Source organism: Malaclemys terrapin, chromosome 3 (assembly GCF_027887155.1).
Source record: "Malaclemys terrapin pileata isolate rMalTer1 chromosome 3, rMalTer1.hap1, whole genome shotgun sequence".
NCBI classification, from domain to species: Eukaryota; Metazoa; Chordata; order Testudines; family Emydidae; genus Malaclemys; species Malaclemys terrapin.
Genome location: NC_071507.1, coordinates 186,764,317 through 186,791,482, shown reverse-complemented (window position 1 = coordinate 186,791,482; position 27,166 = coordinate 186,764,317). Strand labels below are relative to the sequence as shown.

General features: G+C 46.0%; 1 protein-coding gene across 1 annotated transcript; it reads right to left on the bottom strand.

Moving 5' to 3' along the window:
- Positions 1–25,695, bottom strand: LOC128834290 (b(0,+)-type amino acid transporter 1-like). The gene is made up of 6 exons (XM_054022899.1): positions 24,952–25,695; positions 12,402–12,535; positions 7,745–7,874; positions 4,659–4,783; positions 3,923–4,010; positions 1–234 (listed from the first exon to the last, which is right to left on the bottom strand). The coding sequence occupies exons 1-6, from the start codon at positions 25,693–25,695 to the stop codon at positions 1–3; spliced, it is 1,455 nt and encodes a 484-aa protein (XP_053878874.1).
- Positions 25,696–27,166: the final 1,471 nt, after the last annotated feature.

The window sequence follows — 27,166 nt, the reverse complement described above, 5'->3', positions numbered from 1 at the left end:
TCAGTTCGTGTTCTTAGCAGTCGGGGCAACTTCCAGGAGCAGCTGGAGATGCAAAGTGATTCTCTGTAAAAACTGGGGATGGCGTTTGTAATGAACTAATGGGAAGTAAACAATGATACCACTAAGGATGAATAGGATGACATAGAAGAACTCGATCTGTGGTTGGTCGATGACTGGAGCCAGCACCAGGTACACAGATGCAATCAGCACAATTACTGGTATAATAATTGGAACCTGTGAAAGCAAAACATCTCTGTAAAGGACCATATATATCCTGGGCCTGACCCTGTGACGTTCTGAATGTCCTCACCCCCGCTGGAATAGCACTTTCCAGGAAGCACTCAGCACCTTGCAAAACGGGGCCTTTGGGCACAAACTCTTCAGCCAGCCATTAAACCTGTGCGTGCATGTTCTAGGTACACTGAGGATTATGAACACAGAACCACAAATCCTATAATGGTGTCTGATTGATCACTTGTACAATGCCGACAGACCTGGTCGTCAGCTGGCAGGATCAAACCTGGCACAACTGAAGCTTTGGTGTACAGCCTAAGGCTGTAGCAGACTCATTAATCTCTAGATCAGGGGTAGGCAACCTACGGCACACGTGCCAAAGGCGCATGCAAGCTGATTTTCAGTGGCACTCACACTGCCCAGGTCCTGGCCACTGGTCTGGGGGGCTCTGCATTTTAATTTAATTTTAAATGAAGCTTCTTAAACATTTTAAAAACCTTATTTACTTTACATACAACAATAGTTTAGTTATATATTATAGACTTCTAGAAAGAGACCTTCTAAAAATGTTAAAATGTATTACTGGCACATGAAACCTTAAATTAGAGTGACATAATGAAGACTCGGCCAACCACTTCTGCTGGTTGCCAACCCCTGCTCTAGATGGTCTAGATGCCACTAGAGGGGGACAGAGCGCCACACCAAGCAGACAGGGGTTACACATGCACCGATGGGTGGATGCCCAAGTAGCCTATTTCTGTAAATTTGGCCTTAAAAATATTTAATCCAAAACTTAAATTTAAATTAAAATTAAATTGAATTTAAAATTTCACCAAAAACCTGTAAATAAACAAGAGGGAATAATCCTGCACTGACAGGGAGATGGGTTAGGTGCCCCAATTGTTCTTTTCCATCTCTAACTTCTGTGATTCCTTCCTGAAAGTAGGGTATCAAACTGCCAAGGGCAATGGTGTTGTGCTTGTTTAACATGTAAGCGGGGGAATGGTCCCGCTATTGTGGGGAACTTTCCTGGCTTCTGCACTACCCCAGTGAAGTGGGCTAGCGAAAGGATCTAAGTCCTCGCTCCCACTTCCTTTACCCAGAGACCTCCCTGCCCTTGAGGACTCCCCTTCCACTCTTCTGTCTGGCAGAGTCCTCGTAAACCCCGACAAGGCTGGGCCCAGGATTCCTGGGGGGCTCGACCCCCAACCCTGCTGTGGTCACCCAGGACAGGGGCTAGGGTGTCCCCACTCCGGGGTACTCTCTCTGCACTGGGCACCTCCCTGACCCACTGATCATTTCATACAATTTAAAGCAAATACAAGTTTTTTAATTAACAATTAATTTTAAAAAAGAATAAGGAAAAATGGGAAAGGTTAAAGGAAAACACGTCACCCTGCTCCGTGGCAGGGAACATCACAAACAGTGTCTCTGGAACGTCAGGGCAGTTCACAGTCTGTTCCTTGTAGGTCCCAGGCTCCTTCTCAGGCCCTGGCTGTGCACCAGAGACGCTGTGGGTTGGACACTTGCTCTGGCGGTGGCCACACGCTCTCAGGCTCTAGGTGGCAGGACCCTTTTTCTCAGCGTTGCCCCTGCCCGATCGGGGTTATGATCCCCCTCTGAGTCTGGCCTGCAGAGCCTCTTGGCTGAGGCATCTCCCTGTGCTGGGCCTTCTGCCCAGGGTCCCCCTCCTCTCCCCAGCTGCTCACCACACCCAGCTCCGGACTGCTCCAGCCCCAGCTCCAGCTCCGGCTCCACCACACTGCCTCAGCATGGCTGCTGCTGCTGCTGCTCTGCCTCCAGCTCCCTGGGCTGCTTCTCTGGCCCCTCTGGCTCTGGTTGCTGCAGCTCTGCTCCCAGGGCAGGTCTGCTCTCTCTGGGCTGTGCTCTGGCTTTGGGGCTGCAGCTCTGCTTCTAGCAACTTAGCTCGGGCCCCTGTTCTCTCCTTAGCTCGGCCCCACTCTGTCTGACCCAGACAATTCCAGCTCACATGGAGGACGGGACCCCCTGGCCTCCTGACTCCCTGATTAGCCTGCCTGCGCTGTCAATCAGGCTGATCTGGAGCATTGACCTCTCCCCATTGTCCCTGGGGACTTTCAGTGTCAGGCTCCTGATTTCCCATCGACCCTTCCCCTTCTGGTGCTGGGAGCTAGCCAACCAAAACACCCCCACTGAATGTTAGTAAGGAGGCAACAGTCCCCTTACAAATAGGGAGAGCATGGATGGGACCCTCCACAGATCTCCCTAGCCTTACTGCTCAGCAGCACTGCTCTGCCTGCCTCAGCCCCTGCTCACTGCCAACTGGGCCCCAACCCTTCTGGCAAAATTCTAATAAAAACTCTAGTTTTACTTTGGGTGTGAAAATTTTCCTCTTGGAGACAATGGTGTGTCACAAGGACAGATCCTTCTATGGCCACTGCCATGTTAGCCAAGGTCAGCAGACCTCTGGAGTTAGTGACATGAGTTGTTACAGTTTGAGCTAAAGAGCCAAACTATCAAGTTAACAGTTGTAACAGGCCCATTACCTCTGTGGACTGAGACCCAGGAGGCACATAAAACACACTGAATAGGGGGTTGCACTTTCACTGTTTCACTCTTCTTTAGCCAACAACATGGAGTTCGCTGTCTTAGTTTCAGGACAGAATCACAGGTGATAGGTGCCTTCCTGGGACTTTTCCATCACCCTGCCAGTGCAGGGCCATGCTCTACTGTACCGTCACTAGTGCTTTGTCAAGTCTAGCTTTAAATATTAAACCTGCTCCATGCCTCCTGGAGAACCCCCAAATCTACGTATTGCTCCTATCCCAAAGAAAAGCCAATGGATTGTGAATGGAGCCTGCTCTGTGTTCTCTTTTTTTCAGTGAACCCCTCTATGCCTAGGAACTCTCCTTTCTAAAGAGTTCCCTGCCTAACAGGAGAAGCCCTACAACACATCTTCTCTGGAGCTGCGCAGTCTGTTGGGGCACTGGAGAGAGGAACAGGTGACTCCAGAACAGGACCTCATATGGATCCCATGAGCTAAGCTGTATTGGGGAACCAGTACCCTAGGAAGCAAACACGTGCCCCAGCCAGGGCCGGCTCCAGGCACCAGCTTAACAAGCAGGTGCTTGGGGCGGACAAGGGAGACGGGCGGCACCTGCGGCAATTCGGGGGTGGCAGGTCCCTCACTCCCTCTAGGAGCGAAGGACCTGCCGCTGAACTGCCGCCGCCGATCGCGGCTTTTTTTTTTTTGCTTGGGGCGGCAGAAATGCTGGAGCTGGCCCTGGCCCCAGCCATGGCAAAATGACTCAGGAGCTCCTTTTAGAACGCTCCTTTTCCTAGATCCTCTTCTCACAGGTTTACCTACAGAAGGGGGTGACCCATCCCAGGAGTAGCCAGAAATAGCTTTTGAGATGAGAATCTGATTTTATTTTCCTCTCCCATCTGTAAGAAGAAGCACTGTCCTAGATCCAGGCCTAAAGATAAACCTTCCCTGGTGTGAGGGACAGCGTTGTTTTTATTTTTTTATATACAATACATATTTAATTAGCTTTAGAGCAGTTTCCTTGCAAGTAGCTATTTGTCTCCATAGTACACTACTGTTCAATCCTGCCAGATGGGATTAAAGAGAATATCTGGTACAGTTTATCAAGGGTGCAACATCATTCTCACTTCCCTGGGCAACAAATAAATGTTTTTTAAGTTTTACCTTATATGATCTTGGCAGTTCCGGTTTCTTAATCTTTAAGTACAGGAGACCAGCAATAGTTGTGCCATAGAAAAGCCAAGCTGTAAAACTGCAAAAAAAAAAAAAAATAAGTTACTACCATTGAGTTCAGGAATTAGATCAGCTGACTATAAAAGCCTTGCTTTTCAGATTGCAACTGTATGTATCTTTAAGAAAGTGCACTGCTTAAAAAGGAAAGGAATCATTAACTTTAGTACAAAAGAGCCCCTTTTAATCCAACACTTATCAACATGCACTCCATTTTTCTCACCTACAGTGATCAAAACTTTAAAATGGAGAAAATATCATTAGCCATTGGAACAATTTACCAAGTTTGTGGTAGATTCTCCATCACTAGCAATTTTTAAAGAAAAGATTAGATTAGATGCTTTTCTATATATGCTCTAGTTCAAACAGGAATTGATTCTGAAAAATCCTATGCCTGTATTATATAGTGTCAGACAAGAGGATCACAGTGGCTTCTTCTTATAATCTATGAAAATAGCAGGTATGGATCCATTTGTAAATTACTATAAATCACAGCAGCATTCACATGCCACGAATTTGCTAGTCACACACTCTCACTTCTTCTTTCCCCCTCCCCCCAGAAATTGTTAGCTAGAAAATGATAACCTGAAGGCAGCAGGTAGAGAGAATGTATTAAAAATGTAAAAACAGATTCTGGGAGGGGGAGGGGAAATGGAAATATTAACCATACCTGAAGAAGTTTACTATGCTGCTGAAGTTTCCTGGTATTATCATTATTAAAGCCATGGCTGATGTAAATATCAGAGCTGGGGAAGGCGTGAGGCATCTCACATGAGCCATGGACAGAATATCTGGCTGAAAGTCAAAGCAAAAGGTAACAGACAGACAATTCTGAAACGCATACTCAGGCTCCCATAGGCTGCAGTGGGAGTTTTGCCTGAAGCAAGAGTTCAGGATTGGGACCTTTACCAGCAGCTAAGCACTCTAATTAAAACTCAGTTCTACTCTGAAGGGTGTAAACATGGAACGCCTCAAGGCTATTTTTATCATGGTTCAGTGATTTTGCATCAGATTTGCCCAGGCTGCAAATAAAAGAGGGGATTCTGTTAGTCTGTAGCCTCTAGCTGGTACCTGAAAGCCAAGTCAGATTCTTTCTGGATCATTAATCATCATTAATAATAAAGATTCTGAAAGCAAATTCTGCCTTGTTACATCTGGGCAGCCTCACTGTTCTCCAGCTCTGCTATTTTCAGTTACTTTCCAATGGGACTTGACATCTGTGGGACCATTTGGGGAACTAGGCATCTAGAAACGAAAGACTATTGCAACCAGCCCCCAAACAAACCCTGATTTGTTACAGAATGTGGGGTAACTTGCTAGCCTTTCCATTGCTTGGTTCTGAATGGGAGGGTTTAAAGAGAGCACTTTGTCTAATTTCTGAAATGACTATCAGGTGCTCAGTTATAATACTACCCTACTGCCTGAAAAACTGGGTAATGGCATACATTCTGAACTATCTGTTAATGCACATGCTCAGAGCTTTCAGATCCCAAACTGCCCAGAGCATCATATGCATCCCAGAACTTTCTATGTATGGATGACACCATCTTTCATTTCTAATAGGAGCCATGCAACACATAACCCCCTGAGTTGTTTGCATGGGCCCAGGCATTTAAACACACTGAAGAGTCCATGAGCTGAGGGCGTAGGGGATGCAGAGTCTTACACTTATGCAGGTGGGAGGAGAAATGAGGGAGAGCAAGAACTATACTAAGAGGGTGCTAGAAGGAACACAGCTTCCCTGCTAAGTGCAGAGAAAGAACTCCTCTTCTTCTCCTTGGCATAGGGATCAGCACGCCCTCACAGCTCCCCTCCCCTCCGCCCCACCCTGTTTCAATTTACTTTAACCATTGAGAGAGACCCTTAAGAGTAAAAGACTTCGAGACTATGTCTACACTCAACGTTTTTGATAGTTCCCCTCAACCCCACCCCACAATTGATCTAATACATGTGCAGCTTCAGCTCCAGCAATGGTGTGAGCACGAATGTAGCCAATGTGCAGGCATTTCCACCACAGTAGATGACCTTGGGGTAAAAAAAAGCCCACACCTCATCTGCACACTCTGTTGCTGGTGCTCAGAGCCGCACCTTTCCACATGCAGACAAACCCTAATAGAGAGAGTTTATGAACAATGTCTGATTCCGCATCACCTCCCATTTCAGCTGTGGCTGGGCCAGCAGCAACTGAAGAGTCAATCCACAGAGCAAAAGGGGAGTTAGGAGCCAATATTTCTAATGCGTGTGTTTTTAAAAAAACAAAACAGACTGGCGGGGGGGGGCAGGAATCAAACAATGAGGATGTCTTTATATATATCAGTAAATGGCTCAAAGAAGCTTTTTCCCCTTTTTGCTTTCACATGCCACCATTGGGGGGGGGGGGGAAGAGCACGAACCTGATGTAAGCAGAGTCAGGATGAGCTCTACCCTGACATCTGGTGGTGAATTATGGCGAGTGTGGAAAAGAACTTCAAGGGCTGATCTTGTTTGCATAGGCACACCCACACACCTAGCATGAGCTCACAGCAACTGAAAGTTACTTTGGCTGATGTGGGATCCCCAGTTTCTCTGTTATTGGGGCAGGAAGAATAAAGTATTGTTACCCTGATTATGTGAATCAAGGCCAGTGGAACTGTTGTATGACAGAGGGACTCACCATTAACTAAGTAGCACATGCTAGACAAGGGACATGGGTTCCAAAACTCAGTGAATTGAGAGAGGTTAGGGAAGGTATGTATACCTGGTGGGATAGGCCTGAAACACCAATTGCAGTACTCCCTTGTCCACTGTTGAATAGCAGAGCTAATTTTGCTTCCATTAGGAGTCTAGTTAGAGATTGCTGAGCTGAATTCATTTTGGGCTAATGGTGCACCAGCACTGGGGCTCCCCTACTACAAGCTAAAATTGCTGAGCTGAGATCACTGATTGCTGTGTTAACTAGTGGGGGAGCCTAAAGATATATTGCTAAGCAGCTGGCAGAGTGGAGCAGTTTGCGGGACAGTTGGAGCAGCCCATGGAACAGTGAGCAGAGCAGTTTGCAGGGGTAGCTGGAGCGGTTCATGGGACGGCTGGTGGAGTGGAGGGGCTGGCAGAGCCGAGCAGTTTGTGGGACAGTTGGAGCGGCCCACGGAACAGCGAGCGGAGCGGGGCAATTTGTGGGGACGCCTGGAGCGGAGCGGCTGGTAGAGCGGAGCCATTCGTGGTGAAGGCTGCAGCAGAACTCCACGGAAAGGCAGGGCAGTTGGCCTTGGACCACGTAAGGTGCCCCTTAACACCCAGTGTGCCCCCCCATTTCCACCCAGGCTTGGGGGGTAAAACTCTGCAAATAAACTTTTGAACTCTGGGGCGGCACTGACCAGGGACAGAGACTTTTGGGTTGTTGAACTTTGGGGTGATTGGACTTAAGACTCTGAGGGGAAAAGGACACTGCCAAACTTACTTGGAGATGGGTCTTTTGCTCATGGCTTGTGTTATGAATCCTGTTTGTGGTGTTTCCCCAACATAATGCCGCATTGTTTCCCTCCTTTATTAAAAGGCTTTTGCTACACTCCGACTTCGTGCTTGCAAGAGGGGAAGTATTGCCTCCTAGAGATGCCCGGGAGGTGGTATGTAATTGTCCCAGGTCACTGGGTGGGGGCTCGAGCTGGTTTTGCATTGCGTTATTGAAATGGAACCCCTAGATACTGAACCCGGCCCTTGTTGCTGCCAACTCAGAGGGGCAGAAGGGTTACACTTAATAGACAGTTTCCACTCCCTTACCATATGGCCTTCCCTTGAAGCAATATAGCACACACGGCCTCCACTGAAAAATGTTCCATTCGCTGACCCAAATGAAGACAGCGCAACTGACAAGGAGATCACCCAGACCCAGTTGCCCAGGACTTTATTCCTAAGTGACAGGGAAATAAAACAGCAAAGCCACAGATCATGCAAAAGCAAATGGTTTTAAACATGACAGAGGAAGACAATCAGTCTCACTCCCTTAATTCCTCCTTAACTAGTTGTGCAATGCTATGGCTAGCAGAGGCGGTCATCCTGACGAACTGGAAGAATGCCCTTAAGGAATGGTAGAGGATTGAGCCCTGGATTGCATTCATTCAAGGAATGCAGTGCGACTGTCACACCATGGGCCTGTGTTCGTTGTCATTGAAGTTAATAGCAAAAGTCCTATTGATTTTAATAGGAGTAGGATTGGGGCCTCTTGTTTAATTATCTAAAGAGGCAAGAGAGAAATCCTGGGAAGAATGCTGACGTGAAACCGAAGGGTTGTTGGAGGTTTTTTAAATTATTATTATTATTTTATTACTACAAAAACAACAACAACAAAAAGAAAGAAAGGAAAGAAAGAAAGAAAGAAAGAAAGAACAACCCCCTCAAACATGCATTGAAAGCATAGTTCTTTAAATACACTTGTACATTTCTCAACATCTCAGCATTAGTTACTGCCCTGTTGCTTTATGATTCCAGAGTACATTCTCAGAGACATGCTAGAGTTACATTTCTTTGAGTCCAGAAAACAGTTAATGGATTCCCCAAGGAAGGTTGCTAGACACAGGGGACCTGATTCTCCTCTCTCACTGGAGTAAATCAGGCATGATTCCGTATCAGTCAATAGAGTTACACTGGTTTAAAATCAGTAAGAGGATAATCAGAACCATAAAAACTGGGGCAGGCTCCATCCAGCTTGGTGTTACCCTAACAAACCAAACGTAAGGTTGCAGACGTCTCTGGAGGCAGATACTGGGATGATATCCTCTTGTTCCTGCCTACAAACTGCCGTCTGGTATTTAAAACAAAACTAGATTCTACCTTTGGGGATGATGGAGGGTGAAATTAACAATAGTAAATGTGTTACAACATTGGCCTGAAAAGAAATCACCATTTGTGTGCATTTAATGGACCAAAATCCCAGATCCAAACATCTTCAGGGGGTTAAACTAGATGACCCTTGCGGTCCTTTCTAACCCTATCATTCTATGCTTGAAATCTCAATCTGAATTTTGTGGCTTGAACCCATCTATACCACTATAAAGAAAAAGGGAGAGAGAAAAAGGGTGAGGGAGGAGGAACATGGCCACACTTGCGGCAGAATGTATTGGAAGCCACTAGATTTGGATTATACTTTCAGCCTGGCTAAGGCTCGGTCACCCTGTTTCGGTCTTGTCAATCCCAGGAGTTCAAAAATCATGAGTTAGGTCCCTTCCAAAATAAGAGATGAGCTTAAAAATCATGATATAAAAAAATATTAAAAGGGAGAAGGGTGTTTGCCTTCTGTTTTTTGAGCCTTTATTGTTCTTGATTTCAAGCTTCTCTGAATCTAGGAGGGCTCCACCTTTAAAAAAAAAAAAAAAAAAGGTGAGGGCCTCACATAATCACATGACTCCAGAAGGTGGGGCTTTCAGAAAAAACTCCAAATATCACCAGGCTTGCAATAAAATCACAAGAGTTGGCAAAAACAACAAGGAATCTGGTGGCACCTTAAAGACTAACAGATTTATTTGGGCATAAGCTTTCATGAGTAAAAACCTCACTTCTTCGGTTGCATCCGAAGAAGTGAGGTTTTTACTCACGAAAGCTTATGCCCAAATAAATCTGTTAGTCTTTAAGGTGCCACCAGACTCCTTGTTGTTTTTGTAGATACAGACTAACACGGCTACCCCCTGATACTTGACAAGAGTTGGCAACACCACTGTTTTGCACCTACAAAATTGGCAGCTGCACTTCTGAGGCCCTGAAAATGAACTGCAGGTGCAAATCTGAGAAGCTTTCTCAAGGTGCCCAATTGCTGACTCAAAAGAAATCCTGAGGCAGTTTTGTGGATGCAAATTATGCCCAAAGGGAGACCATGCTTCTGAAATTTCAGCCATAATTATCTGAGGGAGGACAAGAGTTCAGGAACTCCTAGCCCCCTGTCCTATGCTCTGGTCACTAGATAATGCCTTTCTCTAGCAGCTTTTTTTACTTTAACCAGCAGTTAAAGCATGTGACTGTCAGAGTTCTTGCACTGCTGCTGGAATCTTCACTCATGCTCCATAAGCATCTTGCCCTACCCACCTTCCTGGTCGCCATGGGCTTCCCCCTCCTCCCTCAGACATGCACTGCACACTAGCCCACCTCCTGGTTGCTGGGGCCATGTTTCTTCCAAAGCTGTGCTCTCAGGGTGAAAAGGTTAGTCAAGCAGGAGAAGGAGGCAGGTTATAAAACAGAGAACTCACAAATAACTTGTTAATCAGGAATGACAGGAAAGGAAGTGCAGAGAAAGTTCATGCCCCAATAACTTAATGGGGTTTTGTAACTGGTTTGAGCAGAACACTGGTCCTTTGAACTCCTGTTTTCAATTACATTAAGGGTTATTAACAATGCAATAAGAGCATAAATGAGTTCTTAAAACCTGAGATGTTGTCTCATACCCATAGAAACAAAGCTCCTGTTGCATTTTTAATAAGAATAGAGATTGCCTCAGTGTTTGTGGCCAAAATTTGTCCTCCCATCCCATGAACAACTTATTTAGAAGTGTAGTGGATTCTCTGTCATTTGAAGTCTTAAAATCAGGGTTGTATGGCTTTCTAAAAGATATGCTAGATCTCACCCAGAAGCCATGGGCTTGATGCAGGAGTCACTTGATGAAATTCTATGGTCTGTGTATGCAGGATGTGGAGAATGAGGGAGTGATGTGTTGGCTTTTTATAAATCTCTTTTGTACCTCAGATTATCTGTTTAATATTATCCTGCCTAACAGCAAGGAGTTCAATTTAAGGATTTGTTAGAGTGGGGACAAACAGGAAATGAAACAGTGGCACTATCATGGAGAATGCTAGAGATCCTTGAGGAAACAATGGGGAAGATGTTAATGGAGGGATACCCCCTGCTTGGCTCCAGCCAGGCTAGAATGGTTTACTTTTCCCAAGGCAAATCCTAGGATCAAAGAAGAAAACTAAACCATCGCAGGACATGGGGCCTTGAAAAGATACACAGGGTGAGCAAGTTGGAGAGGCTGTCCAGGGAATGTCAGTGAGCAGCAATGAAAGGAGACACATGGAAAAAGACACAAAAGCTGCAGCAAACAGGCCATCTGTTTCTCCTGTCCCAGAGATGGAAGTAACTGGGAGCTTGCAATGAACAGTTAGGGGATTTATTATTTTTATGAACATTGTGCATGCTCTGTGTGTTTATTTATATGGAGTTAGATCAAAAGGGGGAGACCTAGTTGGAGAGTGTTTGAATTGTGGGTCTGTAGTCGGGCGACAACTCTCCCCTGCGGCGCCTCCTGCTGATCGTCCAGGGAATTAGCTTGCCAGCTTCCAGAGCGCCCTCTGCAGGCCAGTGTCTCACCTTGCCGCTGGCCCTGTGTCCCTCCCGGACCCCGGTGCCCCTTCACTCAGGGTTCTGCCCCCTGCAGTACCCCACAGTCTCACTGGGTCTCCCCAACCCCCTATGCCAACCTCACCTCAGTCTTTGGCTACTGCCAGTCACCGTCTAGCCCCCACTCACTGGGGGCAGACTGCAGTGTAATTGCCACTCATCATCGGCAAGGAGGGTTTGGACCTGCTGCCTTTGCCTACCCTTGGGCTGCCCCTCTGCAACCCCAGTTCCCCTTCCGGCCTTTGTCAAGGCCTGCAGCCTGGGGGTTTTCCAGGCTGGAGCTCCCCAGCTCCTCTGGCCTTTCCCCAGCGCTGCTCCAGTCTAGGTACCCTGCTCAGCTCCCAGCAGCCAGGCCCATCCCTCTCAACTCTAGAGAGAGACTGTACCTGAGCTCCAGCCTAGCAGCCCCTTTATAGGGCCAGCTGCGACTTGATTGGGGTGTCATCCCAGCTGTGGCTACTTCCCCAATCATCCCAGGCTTTGCTTCGCAGCCTGAGCCCTATCCCAGGGCTGGCTTTGACCCTTCCAGGGCCAGAGCAGGTGACCACCCCGCTACAGGGTCCCATTCCCAAGAGAAGTGGAGGCACAGGCCTGTTACTTGAAAAGGGTGCACTAAGGGGGTTGAAAAAGGGTCTAAGAAGACACAGTTTACCCAAGGCCTGAGCCAGAGTCCAGAATAGATCAGACTAGCCCTTTCTGGCCTGTGAGCCTGTTGCGTGGCATTATCCCACTCTATGGGTCCATCTCGGTGGTACTGTGTTTATATGGCTTGGGAGGTGCTCTGGAAATCTTTGGGCTGACAAAAATTTAAAAAATAATCTAGCTCTCTAATAATAGTATAGCACTTTTCCATCCATGGATCTCAAAGCCTCTGACAAAAGAAGTTAGTGTCATTATCCCTATCTTACAGGTGGGGAAACAGGTGAAGTGACCTGCCCGAGATCACTCAGCAGGCCAGTGGCAGGGCTGCGAGTAGCACTTAGTTGTCCAGAATGCCAGTCTGGTGCCCTAGCCACTGGGCCGCAGTGACAGTGTTAGTACACGCATAGCTCACCCCCAGCTGACGGCCACAGCGCCCGAAGACAGAAGTTCAGCTGGAGTCAGGGCTGCGAAGTAGCTCACGTTTACCAGCACATATAAGCATGTCACCAAAGGAATGGCAATCATCATTGCTCTTGGAAGGTTCACCTAGGGAAGAGATAAAGAAGGATGAGCTAAGGATTCCAACACAGCGATGGATATTTACAGCTGCTTCTTGCTGATGGCCAACTCACTCTGGAATTGAAATCTTCATTGACAATTAATGCACCGCAAAACCTTTGATAGGGTGAGACTGGACATGGTCACATGTACATTCTTGTGCCATAACCTATTTTATTGAATTCCCATGAACCACTGTAAAGCATTTAGCAGCAGCTATAACAGAGTTCCTGTGTGCCTGAGTATTTGTTGGCCAGCATGCTGAACAGAGCTAGAGACTGGACCAAGCTGACCAAAGGGAAAGGGATGCAGGTTCTGATAGGGCCCGGATGGGAAAAGAACATTTTTTTGACACTTATGGTTACGGTTGCTCAAAGACTGAAACCCGCCCCACTTCCCTCTCTTCCACTTCCTGTCCTTTGCAAATGGGAGTTGCATGGAGGGGGAGGAGAGGTGGTGGCTTGGGTATGTGTCCGAGAAGGGAAAGGGTACCATTTGTTGGTCCAAGGAAAGGCAGAGCAGTCTATTCTCCCTGTGACCATTGCAAATGTTTATTACCATTCCCAGTCCATGTGGCCTCTCTCTCCACCGAGTCACTTTGCAGAAGCGGGGAGAAGTGGGGTGAGTGAGGCATTCTCTCTGGCAGTTCTGACAGAATGCCGTGGCCCTTAGCAGTGGAGAGGTGTTAATCCAAACAGGGCCGGCTCCAGGCACCAGCCCACCAAGCAGGTGCTTGGGGCGGCCAACGGAGAGGGGCACCACGTCCGGCTCTTTGGCAGCGGGTCCCTCAGTCCCTCTTGGAGCACAGGACCAGCCGCCGAATTGCCACCGAAGACTGAAGCGGCGGCGGTAGAGATCGAGATTGCAATCGCGGCTTTTTTTTTTTTTTTTAGCTGCTTGGGGTGGCAAAAACCCTGGAGCCGGCCCTGCATCCAAAGGTGCAGTGAAGAAAAGGCACTTCTGTAGTTTCCCTGTCCCTTTCAGTGCTGCTCACTGAACACAGGGGTTGGACTTTCTGGTGATGCGGGGGGTGTGGGATGAGTTCAGGGGTGAGTGGATGTTTTCTGTTGTTCTTTGTTTCTTCAGCATGGGAAGGAAACTCTGTCTGCTAGCTAGTCAATTTCCTCTCAAATTTCCACCCAGCCCTGAGGGCATAATTCAGCAAATATTTGGTGTAGCAGAAATTCAAGCTGGTTCCCCGGGTTTAACAGCAGGGCAAATGGGTGTGGTCCAGCTCCGTAGCTCACCAAACTCCTCCACTCAGCAATAGAGGGGTCACCCTTATTAGAAACATCTCTAGCATAGGTGGCCGGGTGCCCTCCAGAGTCTTTTCGATTCTGGTCTATTCAGGACTGCTATGTTCTCCAACTGATGGGCAGCCTTTAAAGAACAGAAAGGTGACTTGTACTATGACCCCTGAAAGAACCGAACCAACCCCACACGCTGTAAACATTGCATTTTAATAACAGTAAGGCAGGTATCTTACCATTTTTAATCTCAGCTGCTTCCTTGTGGCTGCCAAAGTAGTATGAAAGAAGGGGACTGTAACAGCTGCATTGCCTGGATTCTAAAAAGTATCAATATTGTGGTCTTCAGCAGAACAGTTGTGTTATGTGGGGGGATTTAGGTCCATTCCAAGGAAAAAATGAAATATAATGCTACCCGGGTCTTTGTCGTGGCAAGACATTCTGCTGCTGAGGGGGAACCCATTCTGGTGGTAGGGCAGAGGGGCACCCCAGACATAGCAAAGGAAGATGTCAAGGACTCTGGAGGACCTGCCTGTTGGTGTAGACAGGAGTCAGGGGCAGTCGGTCTTTCCTAGGTCAAGAGAGGATCAGGCTCTTAGGCAGGATGAGGCATTCCTGCAAATGGAGAGAGAGCTTGGGCAATGGGAGCGTGCACAGAGGGAATAGAATCATGCACTCATGCAGCCCCTAGCGGAACGCTTTCAGGGCCTGCCCACTGCTGGGGCCGCTGCTCTTTTACGGGAACAGGCAACACCACCTCTTCCTCCTCCAGCAGCAGTGAATCCCAACTCCCTCCCTGCTGGGGAGGGACATGCTGGATGCCCAACACTATGTCCTCCTCAGGCACCAAAATCCCCTCTTGAGGGAGCCCGGTCCAGTCCTAGCACAGCCTGTGTTCGGCCCCCAGACGCCACACAGGAGATGTCCCAATTTGTCACACCACACAATAGTCCACGGGCATTCCCCCTCTTCTCAAGGAGAGGAGAAGGTTGTGGAGATGTCTTTGCATAAAGTAATTTTTGCCCACTTGTAAGAGAATTTGGCTTTGGGGGGAGGGGTGGGGGTAGGAGGCTCATTTGTTCATGTTACAAACCGTTCTTGTTCGATGTATATATGTTAATACAGGGGTCTCAAAGTCCCGGCCCGTGGGCCATCTGCGGCCCAAGAACCTCCCCACTGCGGCCCACGGAAACTTTTTTAAAAGTTCTTTCATCCGGCCCTCGTAGCTGCCGGCCGGGGGGAGGGAGGGCGGGAGGGGAGGGGGCAGGAGAGATTCACATGCCCCTCACCCCAACATTGCTCCATCCTGCTGTTCCTGGGACCCTCCCAGGGGTTGCACTCGGCAACGTCTCATTCATAAAACTTTTGAGGTCTGTTGCCTGGGGGACATTCACCTCAGGCAGCTTGACTCCTGCAAGCAGTTCCCTATTCCTGCTGTTGCTGGTGGAGCCATGACCCATGCAGCCACGCTGCCGGCTCTGTCTGCTGCAGGTGCTGCCCCCTGCAGCTCCCATTGGCTGGGGGAGAGGGACAGAGATACCATTACTAGTCGCTGGGCAGAGTCAGCCATGGAGGCAGTGTCACTAGTTGCTGGGCAGAGTCAGCTGGGGCAGCATGAGGCCAAGGGAGCGAGGGAAAAGAATGGGAAACGGGCTAGGAGGTGGCGTGACTCAGGAGGCTCCAATAACAGCGCAAGGGAGCACGCTGCCTCCTTCCCCCTCCCCGAGCGCTGACTCCATGGCCAATGGGAGCTCCAGGAGCAGCGCCTGCACGGAGGCAATGTGCCTGGTGCTGGCAGATAAGATAAGGTGAAGATAAGAAGAAAGGAAAGAAGTTCTTTCTAGCTGTCGGCACTGCAGGTCTGTGTAATGAAATGGGGCCCTTTATTTACTTTTTTACCCACTGTCCCATGTAATGGTGGTAGGTTGTGTTGGAGAGGCCATCTCAGCAGGAGCATCAGGAGGCACTGAACCTGATGAGAGCATAATCTCAGACACACAACACAGGGAGGGTTAGAACCACCCACTACCCCATCTCTTTAGGGTAGTAGCCATGCTCCCCCCTCCCTGCATCTGACCAGTGGGTAGACCATGACTGTGCCTTCTCAGCCGCTTTTGTGCCCAAGGAGGCCCAGCCTAGCAAGGTCCTCCTGTCAGCAGAGCATGGAGTGTGGAGCAGGAACTGCCTCATGGTAGGATGGTCCCGGTGAAGGTGCTTGGTGGTCCCTGAGAGACTTTGTCATTGAGTACAAACAGACTAACTCATGCATGAACTGCAAAGACCAAGTTGCTGTTTTAAAAGACTACAGTATCAAACGACATTACACAACGAAACATGCACAGCAATATGATAAATATCAGGGACAACACAGGGAGAAGATGGTTTTACCATTGAAAAAAGAATGAGCAAAGCAGCAGCAGTTTCTTCAGAAAGCGAGAAAAGAGTCAGAGTCAGCAGTTTTGGCAAGTTATGTCATGAGTGAAATGATTGCGAAGTGTGGGAAGCCATTTACTGATGGTGAATTTATTAAACAATGCTTTATTAAAGTCAGTGAGATCGTATGTCCCAATAGGAGAGAGGTTTTCAGCAATATCCGCCTAGCAGAGCGTATTCTTGAGCTCTCTAAAGATATTGATGGGCAGCTCATTGAGAAAAGCACCGCTTTCCGCGCATATTCAATCGCAATTGACGAGAGTACCGATTTGGTTGACAGTGTGCAGCTTGCCATATTTGGGAGAGGCGTTGATGAAAACTTGGCAGTAACTGAAGAATTGCTCAGTTTTTCAACAATGCGTGGTAGAACAACGGCCAGTGAAATTTTTCACTGCCTCACAGAAGCACTGGAACAATCCGGTCTGCCATAGCACTTGTTAGCAGGCTTAACCACTGATGGGGCCTCAGCAATCATTGGTCAAAAAAATGGATTGGTAGCACTAGTACAAAGAAAGATATCCGAGCAAAACGCTGAGCAACCAATAGCGTTACACTGCATCATTCACCAACAAGCACTGTGCAGTAAATCTTTGAAATCTGACAATGTCATGTCAGTTGTTGTGACATGTGTGAATTACATTCACTCCAGGGACTTGCAGCACAGACAGTTTCGTGCTTTCCTGGAGGAAATTGAATTTAAATACAGTGACTTGCTCTACTTCACCGAAGTGCGCTGGCTAAGCAGGGGTTCTACTTTAAAGAGATTCTTTGAATTGAAAACAGAGGTGAAAAGATTAATGGAAGAAATTAAAATGGCTGTACCAGAATTTGAAGATCACAAATGGATGACAGATCTTACTTTCCTTGTTGACATAACACAAGAGCTGAATACCCTAAACCTGAAGCTGCAAGGTCCAGGCCAGCTGGTGACCGCAGTGTATGATGTGTGAGAGCATTCACAACTAAACTAAAATTATGGAAAAATCAGATTTCTCAGGGGAATCTCACTCATTTCCCAGCACGCAATTCACTTGTGGAAAAGCTCGGCTCTGAAATACAGTTCAGTGGTTCTGAATACACTACTAAGCTTGACCTGCTTTTGTAAGAATTTGATCAGCCATTTTCAGATTTCAGAAAGCACAAAGAAAGCGTCAATATGTTTGCTAATCCGTTTTCTGTTGATGTGGAAACAGCACCATATGATTTACAAATGGAACTCATAGATATGCAGTGCAACACATCTTTAAAGACTAAATTCAGAGAAACCAAGGATGTCACAGAGTTCTTCAGACAACCACCACCATCTTTCCCAGATCTTTGCAAAACTTTCAGAAAAATCATGTCCTTGTTTGGCAGTACTTACATTTGTGAGAAACTTTTTTCCACAATGAATATAAACAAGTCAAAATACCGAACACAACCTTCTGATGCATATCTTGCTGCAATCCTGAAGGTTTCAACTGCTCAATCACTGAGGCCAAACATCAACAAACTGACAGAACTGAAGCATTGCCAGGTATTGGCAAACACTAAAAACTCTCTGGCAGGTGAAGAATTGTATAAAGTTGTATGACAGTTTTATTATTTCTAAGAAATTCAAAATAAAAAATACAATATCAACGTTTTCTTTTCTGAACACCATCTTCAGTGACATTATTGGCCCGCTACGAGAATTTGAGGACTGGCACTTGCCCTAAGGTAAATTGAGTTTGAGACCCCTGTGCCGCTTCCCCAGTGACTGGTAGGGGAATCTGGGCCCATCCACGCTCCGGGTACCAGTCGAGGTACTCTCAAATCAGCAGCCAAGGTCTGCACCATCCTAAATCTTGCTGCCGTTTTCCTGAGCCTTTTCCTACTCCACCCCTATCAGACTTCTGCTCCACCACCCTGTGGTTAAACCTTTCTTTCAGGGCCAGGATCCCAGGGCTTCTACTCTTCCCCTGGGTCTCCTTCTTTCCCTCTCTAAGCCCAGAGAGTAACCACAGACTTCCACAGCACTGCCTCCTTCTGCCCTCTCTTCCTGACCCTATACCAGCCCTGCCTGCTCCTGCCCAGCTGGGCTTCATCCTCAATCAGTGCTTGCTCATCAAGCCTAACTCTCCCTCAGGTGTGGTCTACCAGGTTACTTAACCCCTCTTGGGCCACATTAATCATTTCCGGGCTCGTGTGGGGTGAATACCCCATCACACTTCCCATAAACCGACCCCAAACAGAGCAGTTAACATGAAACAAAAACATTGCTCAATGATGATATGGAAGTGCATTAAAAGTATCCACAATGCAAAACCATGTCCACAGGTGTTAACCCTGAGGGTCCTCTCCCAATTGTCTGCTTTCAGTTAGAACATTCACTGCAGGGGATCAAAACCTATCTAGGTATCCCTTGAAGTATGTGGCAATGTTCTATTGCGCTTGTCAAGCAGTTATAATTTTTACATTGTTATAATAGTGTACCCCGACACAGTCCCAATTCATCATCTATCTGGCTCCTCGTTATGCCATTATGTGTGAGCTCACAGCATCATGAATTTTGCTGGCCCTCCAGGAATGAGGACCAGTGTGCACATGGGTGGGGGTTGCCTGTATAGGCTTGGGAAGGCAGTTCTGTCTTGTGCCCACTGGCTGTGCAAGTATTCCCATTGAGCCCCACATACTTTGTACAAAGCAAGCTCACCACGATAATCCAAACCCCGTTGGCCACATTGGCATCCAGATGGATACAAGGCATTGCCCAAAAGCGCACTTCACTACCATTCTGTAGCTACTTGGTCTGTAGTTTAATTCCCTTTTTCTTGGGTCAGAGATGTTGGGGTGAGGCTTCATGAGCCATGGTAGGAGTGGGTATGTGGAGTCCCCAGAATAAGTGTCGGCACAGAAGCACCATACATAGTCACATGGTTTTGGAAGAATAAATTCCCATCTTTCCCTTGCAGTACAACCCCAATTTCCTGAGCACCCTGGCATCATGGACCTTCCCTACTGCAGCTGGAGCCCCAGGCCCTTTAAATCTGGATTTAAAGGGCCCAGAGGATTTAAAGGCCCCGCCCCTTTGGTTGAGGCCCTGCCCTCCTGCTCAGGAATCCGGCGTACCAGTAAGTCCTTTAAGTTACTTTCACCCTGAATAGATCTACAATAAATAAATATAAATTAAATAAATTTAATCACAGTACCTGGTACCACTAAGTGTTTAAAATACAAATAACAATATCAGTCTCGTCCTTCCTTCCCATCCTGTAGGAGAATTGGCTTATCATGGGGAGACTCCTGCTAGAGAGACTGTATGCTGAGGAACAAAGAGGAAAGACATCTGCACCACAGATAGTCCCAATTTTGGAAATATCTCTGTGATTCCTCCAAAGGACCACACAGACGCATGCCAGTTTATCCTGGTCTGAACCAAAGAGTTAGTGTGACCAGTAGCTAGTGCAGGATTTGCTAACTGCGTTATACCCTAATGACATTTATTGTTTAGTGTAACATTCTCACTAACTTATGACTTTCATTCTATCCCTGCCCTGGGAATAACGATCTCTTTTTTTTTTTTCAGAGCGACTGTCATTCTTGGAGTGACATCAAATGTTAAATGCCCACATGGCTCTTATAGCTACACAGACAACACTTGCTCCAAAGCTTGTGGTGTAATGTTTGTATGTGCCGACACCTGTGCCATTGCACGGGCCTATCTGAGACAAGATGGGGGTCAGTTACACTTATAATTATTATGTGTATGGCAATAGTGCCTAGAAACCCCAGCTGAGATCAGGGTCCCCTTCGGCTAGATATCATATAAACACATAGACAGCCCCTGCCCTGATTGATTTACAATCTAAATAGACAAGACCGTCAAAGGGGTGGGCGGGAAACAGGGACACAGGGAGGTGAAATTACTTGCCCACGGTTATACAGTAAGTCAGTAGCAGAGCCAGGAATAGAATCCAGGTCTCTTTGAACTCCAGGTCAATGCCCTACCCACTAGACATACTATCTCCCAACATGTTCTCATAAAATGTCTCTTATTTATTGGTTTGTTTCTGAGGGTCCAATTATGACTGAATAATGATTTTCCAAGGGTGTCTGTTTAACCACAACTCTTTAAGATTACAAGCTATCATTTCCCACTAGAAAGTACTCCTTTCCTAACGGAGAAAAAAATGATAATTATGTTGTCAAGTGAATAATTAAACCAGGCATTTACAAAGATGTATTGTACTTTAATCTGTTGCATGACTCTTGATCATTTTAACGTTAGCTTATTTGCTGCCAATCCTGAAGGCCACCTGTCTGCTGCATCATCCAATGAATGTTTCCCTGAAATTGATGAAATATCCATGTGTATTGCTGGACATTCAACATGTCAAAGGGTTAGATCACATGTAGATCATTGGTGACAATTAGCCCTAATTGTCCTATGGATTTTTGTGATGTGAATACTTGTCCACTGGGACCTGGACTGAGAGCACGGTGAGGATTTTTGGGCTGTGTTATGCAGCAAATCAGATTAGGTGATTGCAATGGTTCCTACTGGCCTTAACATCTATGAACTATCAAATAATAAACACAGGGGGTTTTTACTGAAGATATCACAAGTGGAGAGCACCTGACCAAAATTCTTCCTGTTCCTACCTGTGCTGTGAAACAGTGTGCTGTATTTCCGTAGATTGTCTCTCTCCACCCTAAAGGTGTCTGCCTTTCAGTGTTTAAAATTCTTCGGGAAGAAGTGCTGTGTAATGTAAGATATTCATTGTAATTTAAATTACTATTGAATTGTCCACCTTCTATTAGATCTGTAAATTTGTTTGGTGCTGCACTGGTATGAAATATGCTCTGTATACTTTTGCACTCACATGGCTCCATTCAACCAAAGATTGGTGACTATTTTAATCCCCAATTTATGGAGAGAGAAAATAAGAACATAAGAACGGCCATACTGGCTCAGACCAAAGGTCCATCTAGCCCAATATCCTGTCCTCTGACAGTGGCCAATGGCAGGTGCCCCAAAGGGAATGAACAGACAGGTTATCATCAAGTGATCCATGCCCTGTCACCCAATCCCAGCTTCTGGCAAACAGAGGCTAGGGACACCATTCCTGCCCATCCTGGCTAATAGCCATTGATGGACCTATCTTCCATGAATCTATCTAGCTCCGTTTTGAACCCTGTTATAGTATTGGATTTCACAACATCCTCCGGCAAGGAGTTTCAGAGGTTGACAGTGCGTTGCGTGAAAAAATACTTCCTTGTGTTTGTTTTAAACCTGCTACCTATTAATTTCATTTGGTGGCCCTTTATTCTTGTTTTATGAGAAGGAGTAAATAACACTTCCTTATTTACTTTCTCTATACCACTCATGATTTTATAGACCTCTCTCATAGCTCCCCTTAGTTGCCTCTTTTCCAGGCTGAAAAGTCCCAGTTTTATTAATCTCTTCTCATACGGAAGCCGTTCTATACCCCTAATCATCTTTGTTGCCCTTTTCTGAACCTTTTCCAATTCCAATATATCTTTTTTGAAATGGGGCGACCACATCTGCACGCAGTATTCAAGGTGTGGGCTTACCATGGATTTATATAGAGGCAACATGATACTTTCTGTCTTATTATCTATCCCTTTCTTGATGATTCCCAACATTCTGTTTGCTTTTTGGACTGATGCTGCACATTGAGTGGATGATTTCAGAGAACTATTCACAATGACTCCAAGATCTCTTTCTTGAATGGTAACAGCTAATTTAGACCCCATCATTGTATATGTATTAGGATTATGTTTTCCAATGTGCATTACTTTGCATTTATCAACATTAAATTTCATCTGCCATTTTGTTGCCCAGCCACCCAGTTTTGTGAGATCCTTTTGTAGCTCTTCGCAGTCTGCCTGGGACTTAACTATCTTGAGTATGTTTCAGAGCAGCAGCCGTGTTAGTCTATATCCGCAACCCACAGAATCCTCCCTACCAGCACTACAAAAAGAAGGATTCTGCGTGGACTCCAGACGGTCGAAACAACAGACTGGACTTCTACATAGATTGCTTCCATCAACGTGCAAAGGATGAAATTGTGGAAAAGCAACATCACTTGCCCTATAACCTCAGCCATGCTGAACACAACACCATCTACAGCCTCAGAAACAACTCTGACATCATAATCAAAAAGGCTGACAAAGGAGGTGCTGTCGTCATCATGAATAAATTGAAATATGACCAAGAGGCTGCTAGATAGCTCTCTAACACCACATTCTACAGGCCATTATCCTCTGATCCCACTGAGGATTACCTAAAGAAACTAACTATCTGCTAAAAAAACTCCCTGACAAAGCACAGGAACAAATCTGTACAGACACATGCCTAGAACCCCGACCAGGGGTATTCTATTTGCTACCCAAGATCAATAAACCTTTAATCTATCTCCCCATCATCTCAGGCATTGGTACCCTAACATCAGGATTGTCTGGCTATGTGGACTCTCTCCTCAGGCCCTACGCTACCAGCACTCCCAGCTATCTTCGAGACACCACTGACTTCCTGAAGAAACTACAAGCCATCGGTGATCTTCCAGAAAACACCATCCTGGCCACTATGGATGTAGAAGCCCTCTACACCAATATTCCACACAAAGATGGACTACAAGCTATCAGGAACAGTATCCCCGATAATGTCACAGCTAACCTGGTGGCTGAACTTTGTGAGTTTGTCCTCATGCACAACTATTTCACATTTGGGGACAATATATACCTTCAAGTCAGCGGCACTGCTATGGGTACCTGCATGGCCCCACAGTATGCCAACATTTTTATGGCTGACTTAGAACAATGCTTCCTTAGCTCTCGTCCCCTAACGCCCCTACTCTACTTGCACTACATTGATGACATCTTCATCATCTGGACTCATGGAAAAGAAGCCCTTGAGGAATTCCACCATGATTTCAATAATTTCCATCCCACCATCAACCTCAGCCTAGATCAATCCACACAAGCGGTCCATTTCCTGGACACTACTGTGCTAGTAAGCGATGGTCACATAAATACCACCCTATACCGGAAACCTACTGACCACTATACTTACCTACATGCCTCCAGCTTCCATCCAGGACACACCACATGATCCATTGTCTACAGCCAAGCTCTAAGATACAACCGCATTTGCTCCAATCCCTCAGACAGAGACAAGCACCTACAAGATCTCTATCAAGCATTCTTAAAACTACAATACCCACCTGCTGAAGTGAAAAAACAGATTGACAGAGCCAGACGAGTACCCAGAAGTCACCTCCTACAAGACAGACCCAACAAAGAAAATAACAGAACACCACTAGCTGTCACCTTCAGCCCCCAACTAAAACCTCTCCAGCGCATCATCAAAGATTTACAACCTATCCTGAAAGATGATCCCTCGCTCTCACTGATCTTGGGAGACAGACCTGTCCTCACTTACAGACTACTCCCCAACCTGAAGCAAATACTCACCAGCAACCACACATCACTGAACAAAAACACTGACCCAGGAACCTATCCTTGCAACAAAGCCCGATGCCAACTCTGTCCACATATCTATTCAAGTGACATCATCATAGGACCTAATCACATCAGCCATATCATCAGAGGCTTGTTCACCTGCACCTCTACCAATGTGATATATGCCATCATGTGCCAGCAATGCCCCTCTGCCATGTACATTGTCCAAACTGGACAGTCTCTCCGCAAAAGAATTAATGGACACAAATCTGACATCATTAATCATAACACTCAAAAACCAGTAGGAGAACACTTTAACCTGTCTGGTCATTCAATGACAGACCTGCGGGTGGCAATTTTGCAACAGAAAAGCTTCAAAAACAGACTCCAGCGAGAAACTGCTGAGCCGGAATTGATATGCAAACTAGATACAATCAATTTAGGCTTGAATAGGGACTGGGAATGACTGAGCCATTACAAACATTTAATCTATCTCCCCTTTTAAGTATTCTCACACTTCTTATCCAACTGTCTGTACTGGGCTATCTTGATTATCACTTCAAAAGTTTTTTTTTTCTTACTTAATTGGCCTCTCAGAGTTGGTAAGACAACTCCCACCTTTTCATGCTTTCTGTATGTGTATTTATATCTCCTCAATATATGTTCCATTCTATGCATCCGAAGAAGTGGGCTGTAGCCCACCAAAGCTTATGCTCAAATAAATTTGTTAGTCTCTAAGGTGCCACAAGTACTCCTGTTCTATCTTGAGTAGTTTTGTATCATCTGCAAATTTTGCCACCTCACTGTTTACCCCTTTTTCCAGATCGTTTATAAATATTGTAAATAGGACTGGGCCCAGTACAGATCCCTGGGGGACACCACTATTTACCTCTCTCCATTCTGAAAACTGACCATTTATTCCTACCCTTTGTTTCCTATCTTTTAACCAGTTACCAATCCATGAGAGGACCTTCCCTCTTATCCCATGACTGCTTATTTTGCTTAAGAGCCTTTGGTGAGGGAGCTGGTCAAAGGCTTTCTGAAAATCTAAATACACTATATCCACTGGATCTCCTTTGTCCGCATGCTTGTTAAATAAGGCATAGAGAAGTTAAATGGTTTGCTCAAAATCACAAACAAGTCAGGGACAGAGCCCAGCTTGCTTGGCTCTGTGCTTTAACCACTAGGCAGTATTGCCCCTCTCATTAGCTTAAAAAAAATCAAGGGTGCTATTTGCAAAATTGAACAAATAAAGTAAAATCAGTATAATTCACTCACTTCAGGCTTCTTAAGTTCCTCGGTCACAAAATTCAGGTTGTTCCATCCATCATAGGACCACAGTCCCTGATAAAATGCCACTCCAACTGGCCCAATACCTGTAGTTGTGTTTTGAAAGGCATTCTGGAAACTTTGTGTATGTCCATTGATGAGTAACACCACTCCGCCTATCACGATGACCAGCAAAACTAACAGTTTGGCCGCTGTAAATATGTTCATAATGGCTGTGGCCAGCCTCACATTGAGACAATTAATGATGGTTAAAAGCAGGATACAGCTAGCGGCCGTACACTTGACCACTACCTCAGGGGTTGAGCATCCTTGGTAAAATGGAGCAACAGCATATTTGGCAAAGCTTAAAGAGACACCTGCCACGCTGGCAGGCCTTACCACGATGATGGAAGTGTAGGCGAAAAGAAAAGCAGGAAGAGAGCCAAAATTCCTTAAGATATAAATATAGTCCCCACCTGACTCTTTAATTATGGTCCCAAGCTCAGCATAAGACAGGGCTCCAAACATGACCAGCAGACCACAAGCAGCCCAGATGATGAGACTGCCTGCAGGGCTCCCCATATGGTACAGCACCCACTCTGGAGACATAAAGATCCCAGACCCTATCATGGTTCCAGCAATTAACGACACGGCGCTAATCAGTCCAACCTCTCGCTTCAGCCTTAAAGTCCCCATCCCTTCACTCGGATCTGCAGCCGAACTAGAAGAGTCTACTCTCCTCCTTTCCCTCATAATGGAGCTGTTAGTATATGTTGCTTCAGAGAAGATGTAAAATAGCAGGACTCAGTGTCTCAAATAAGGACTGTCTCAATCCTTAAGGTCACAGTTAATAATTACAGCAGTTAAGTTATTTCAGATATTACTGTTCAGGGATTTATAGACTGTCGAGCTATATGAACTTTTTTTGTTGCTTCCCTTTCCTTTTATTACCATTTTATGATGTGTTATAACACAGTGCTGCGTTACCTTGTTTCACCCCGGCTCAGGTACAGAGCCCCTTTTACTCCCATTGCAGGCTATGGGAATGGTCTGCCCTCAACACCCCAGAGGAGGTGCTCAGCACCTTGCAGGATTGTGTAATCCTGATTAGCTCGCAGTTTTGCATGTTATATGTCTGTGTAAATCCAAGGACAAGCTGTAGACAAGCTAAATTCCCATACAAATATGCACTTTATTCTCTGCGGCTGATTAAAAGTCACTATTCAAGCAATTTTCAGAACTGGTACCGTAGACCCTGCACACTGCTGGAGCTTTGGACTTGGTTTTTCATTCCATATCAAGGAGCTGTTTAACAGGTTCTTCCCCAGAAGGCTGTTATTGCGTCTTGTTTGGAGAAGCACTGAGTTCAGTTTCGAAACCAAGGACAGAGCAAGTGAGGTGAATGTTCTGTCAAAGGCGGTCCATAGACACAATGCTCACAGTTAAGGGCAGATTCTTGCAGTGCTTGAATGGTTGAAGGGAGAAAGTGTGTGCGGGCAGCTGTCTTTTCCCTACACCCTTCTAACGGGGGCAGCTAGTGTCCCTCCCCATTCCGCATGAGCTGGTAATCTTATATATGTGGTATAGCAGCTGCTGCTCCTGCCTGTGTTCATCTTGCATTCTGGGGCCATTGTGCTTGCATCTAATAATTTCCACTGGTGCTTTGTTCCCAGAAGAGGCAAATTGTGCAGCTTCAATTTCTTGGCTTCAATGGAAATTATACCTGACTAAGGACTAGTTACACATATAAATTATTTGTTTTTAAATCTTATTCATTTCAATGTCTATGATATAGAAAAAGGCATCGATCCAGGACTCTAGACACTTAACATATGGTACAAACAGGAATAAATCCAGCAAGCTCCCCAAACCAGAGAATAACCGAAAAAATCAACCTCCCCAGCACCCCACCCAGTCATACACACAAAGAAAACCAAACTCCACCCACTCACAGGTATCACAACATTGGTTGAAATTTTTCCATCAAATTCTTTCCTCAGAAAATGACTTTTCAGCCAAAGCAGAAATGTTTGTGAAGAATTTCCAAATAAATTTGTTAGTCTCCAAGGTACCACAAGTACTCCTCATTTTCATAAAAAAAATCATTTTATCAATTAAAAATTGTTTAATTTATGTGAGGAAACCCCCACTTTCACTCACACCGTAACTCCCTTCCAGACGTAGTGATTTCCACCCCCCACCTTAAAAAAACATCTTTTGGAAA

Coding starts and splice junctions, on each gene's coding strand:
- LOC128834290 (XM_054022899.1), bottom strand. CDS start 25,695: ATGAGGGAAAGGAGGAGAGTAGACTCTTCTAGTTCGGCTGCAGATCCG. Junction 12,536..24,951: donor AGGAACTTAAGAAGCCTGAA/GTGAGTGAATTA, acceptor TCTCTTCCCTAG/GTGAACCTTCCAAGAGCAAT. Junction 4,011..4,658: donor AGCATAGTAAACTTCTTCAG/GTATGGTTAATA, acceptor TTTTTTTTGCAG/TTTTACAGCTTGGCTTTTCT.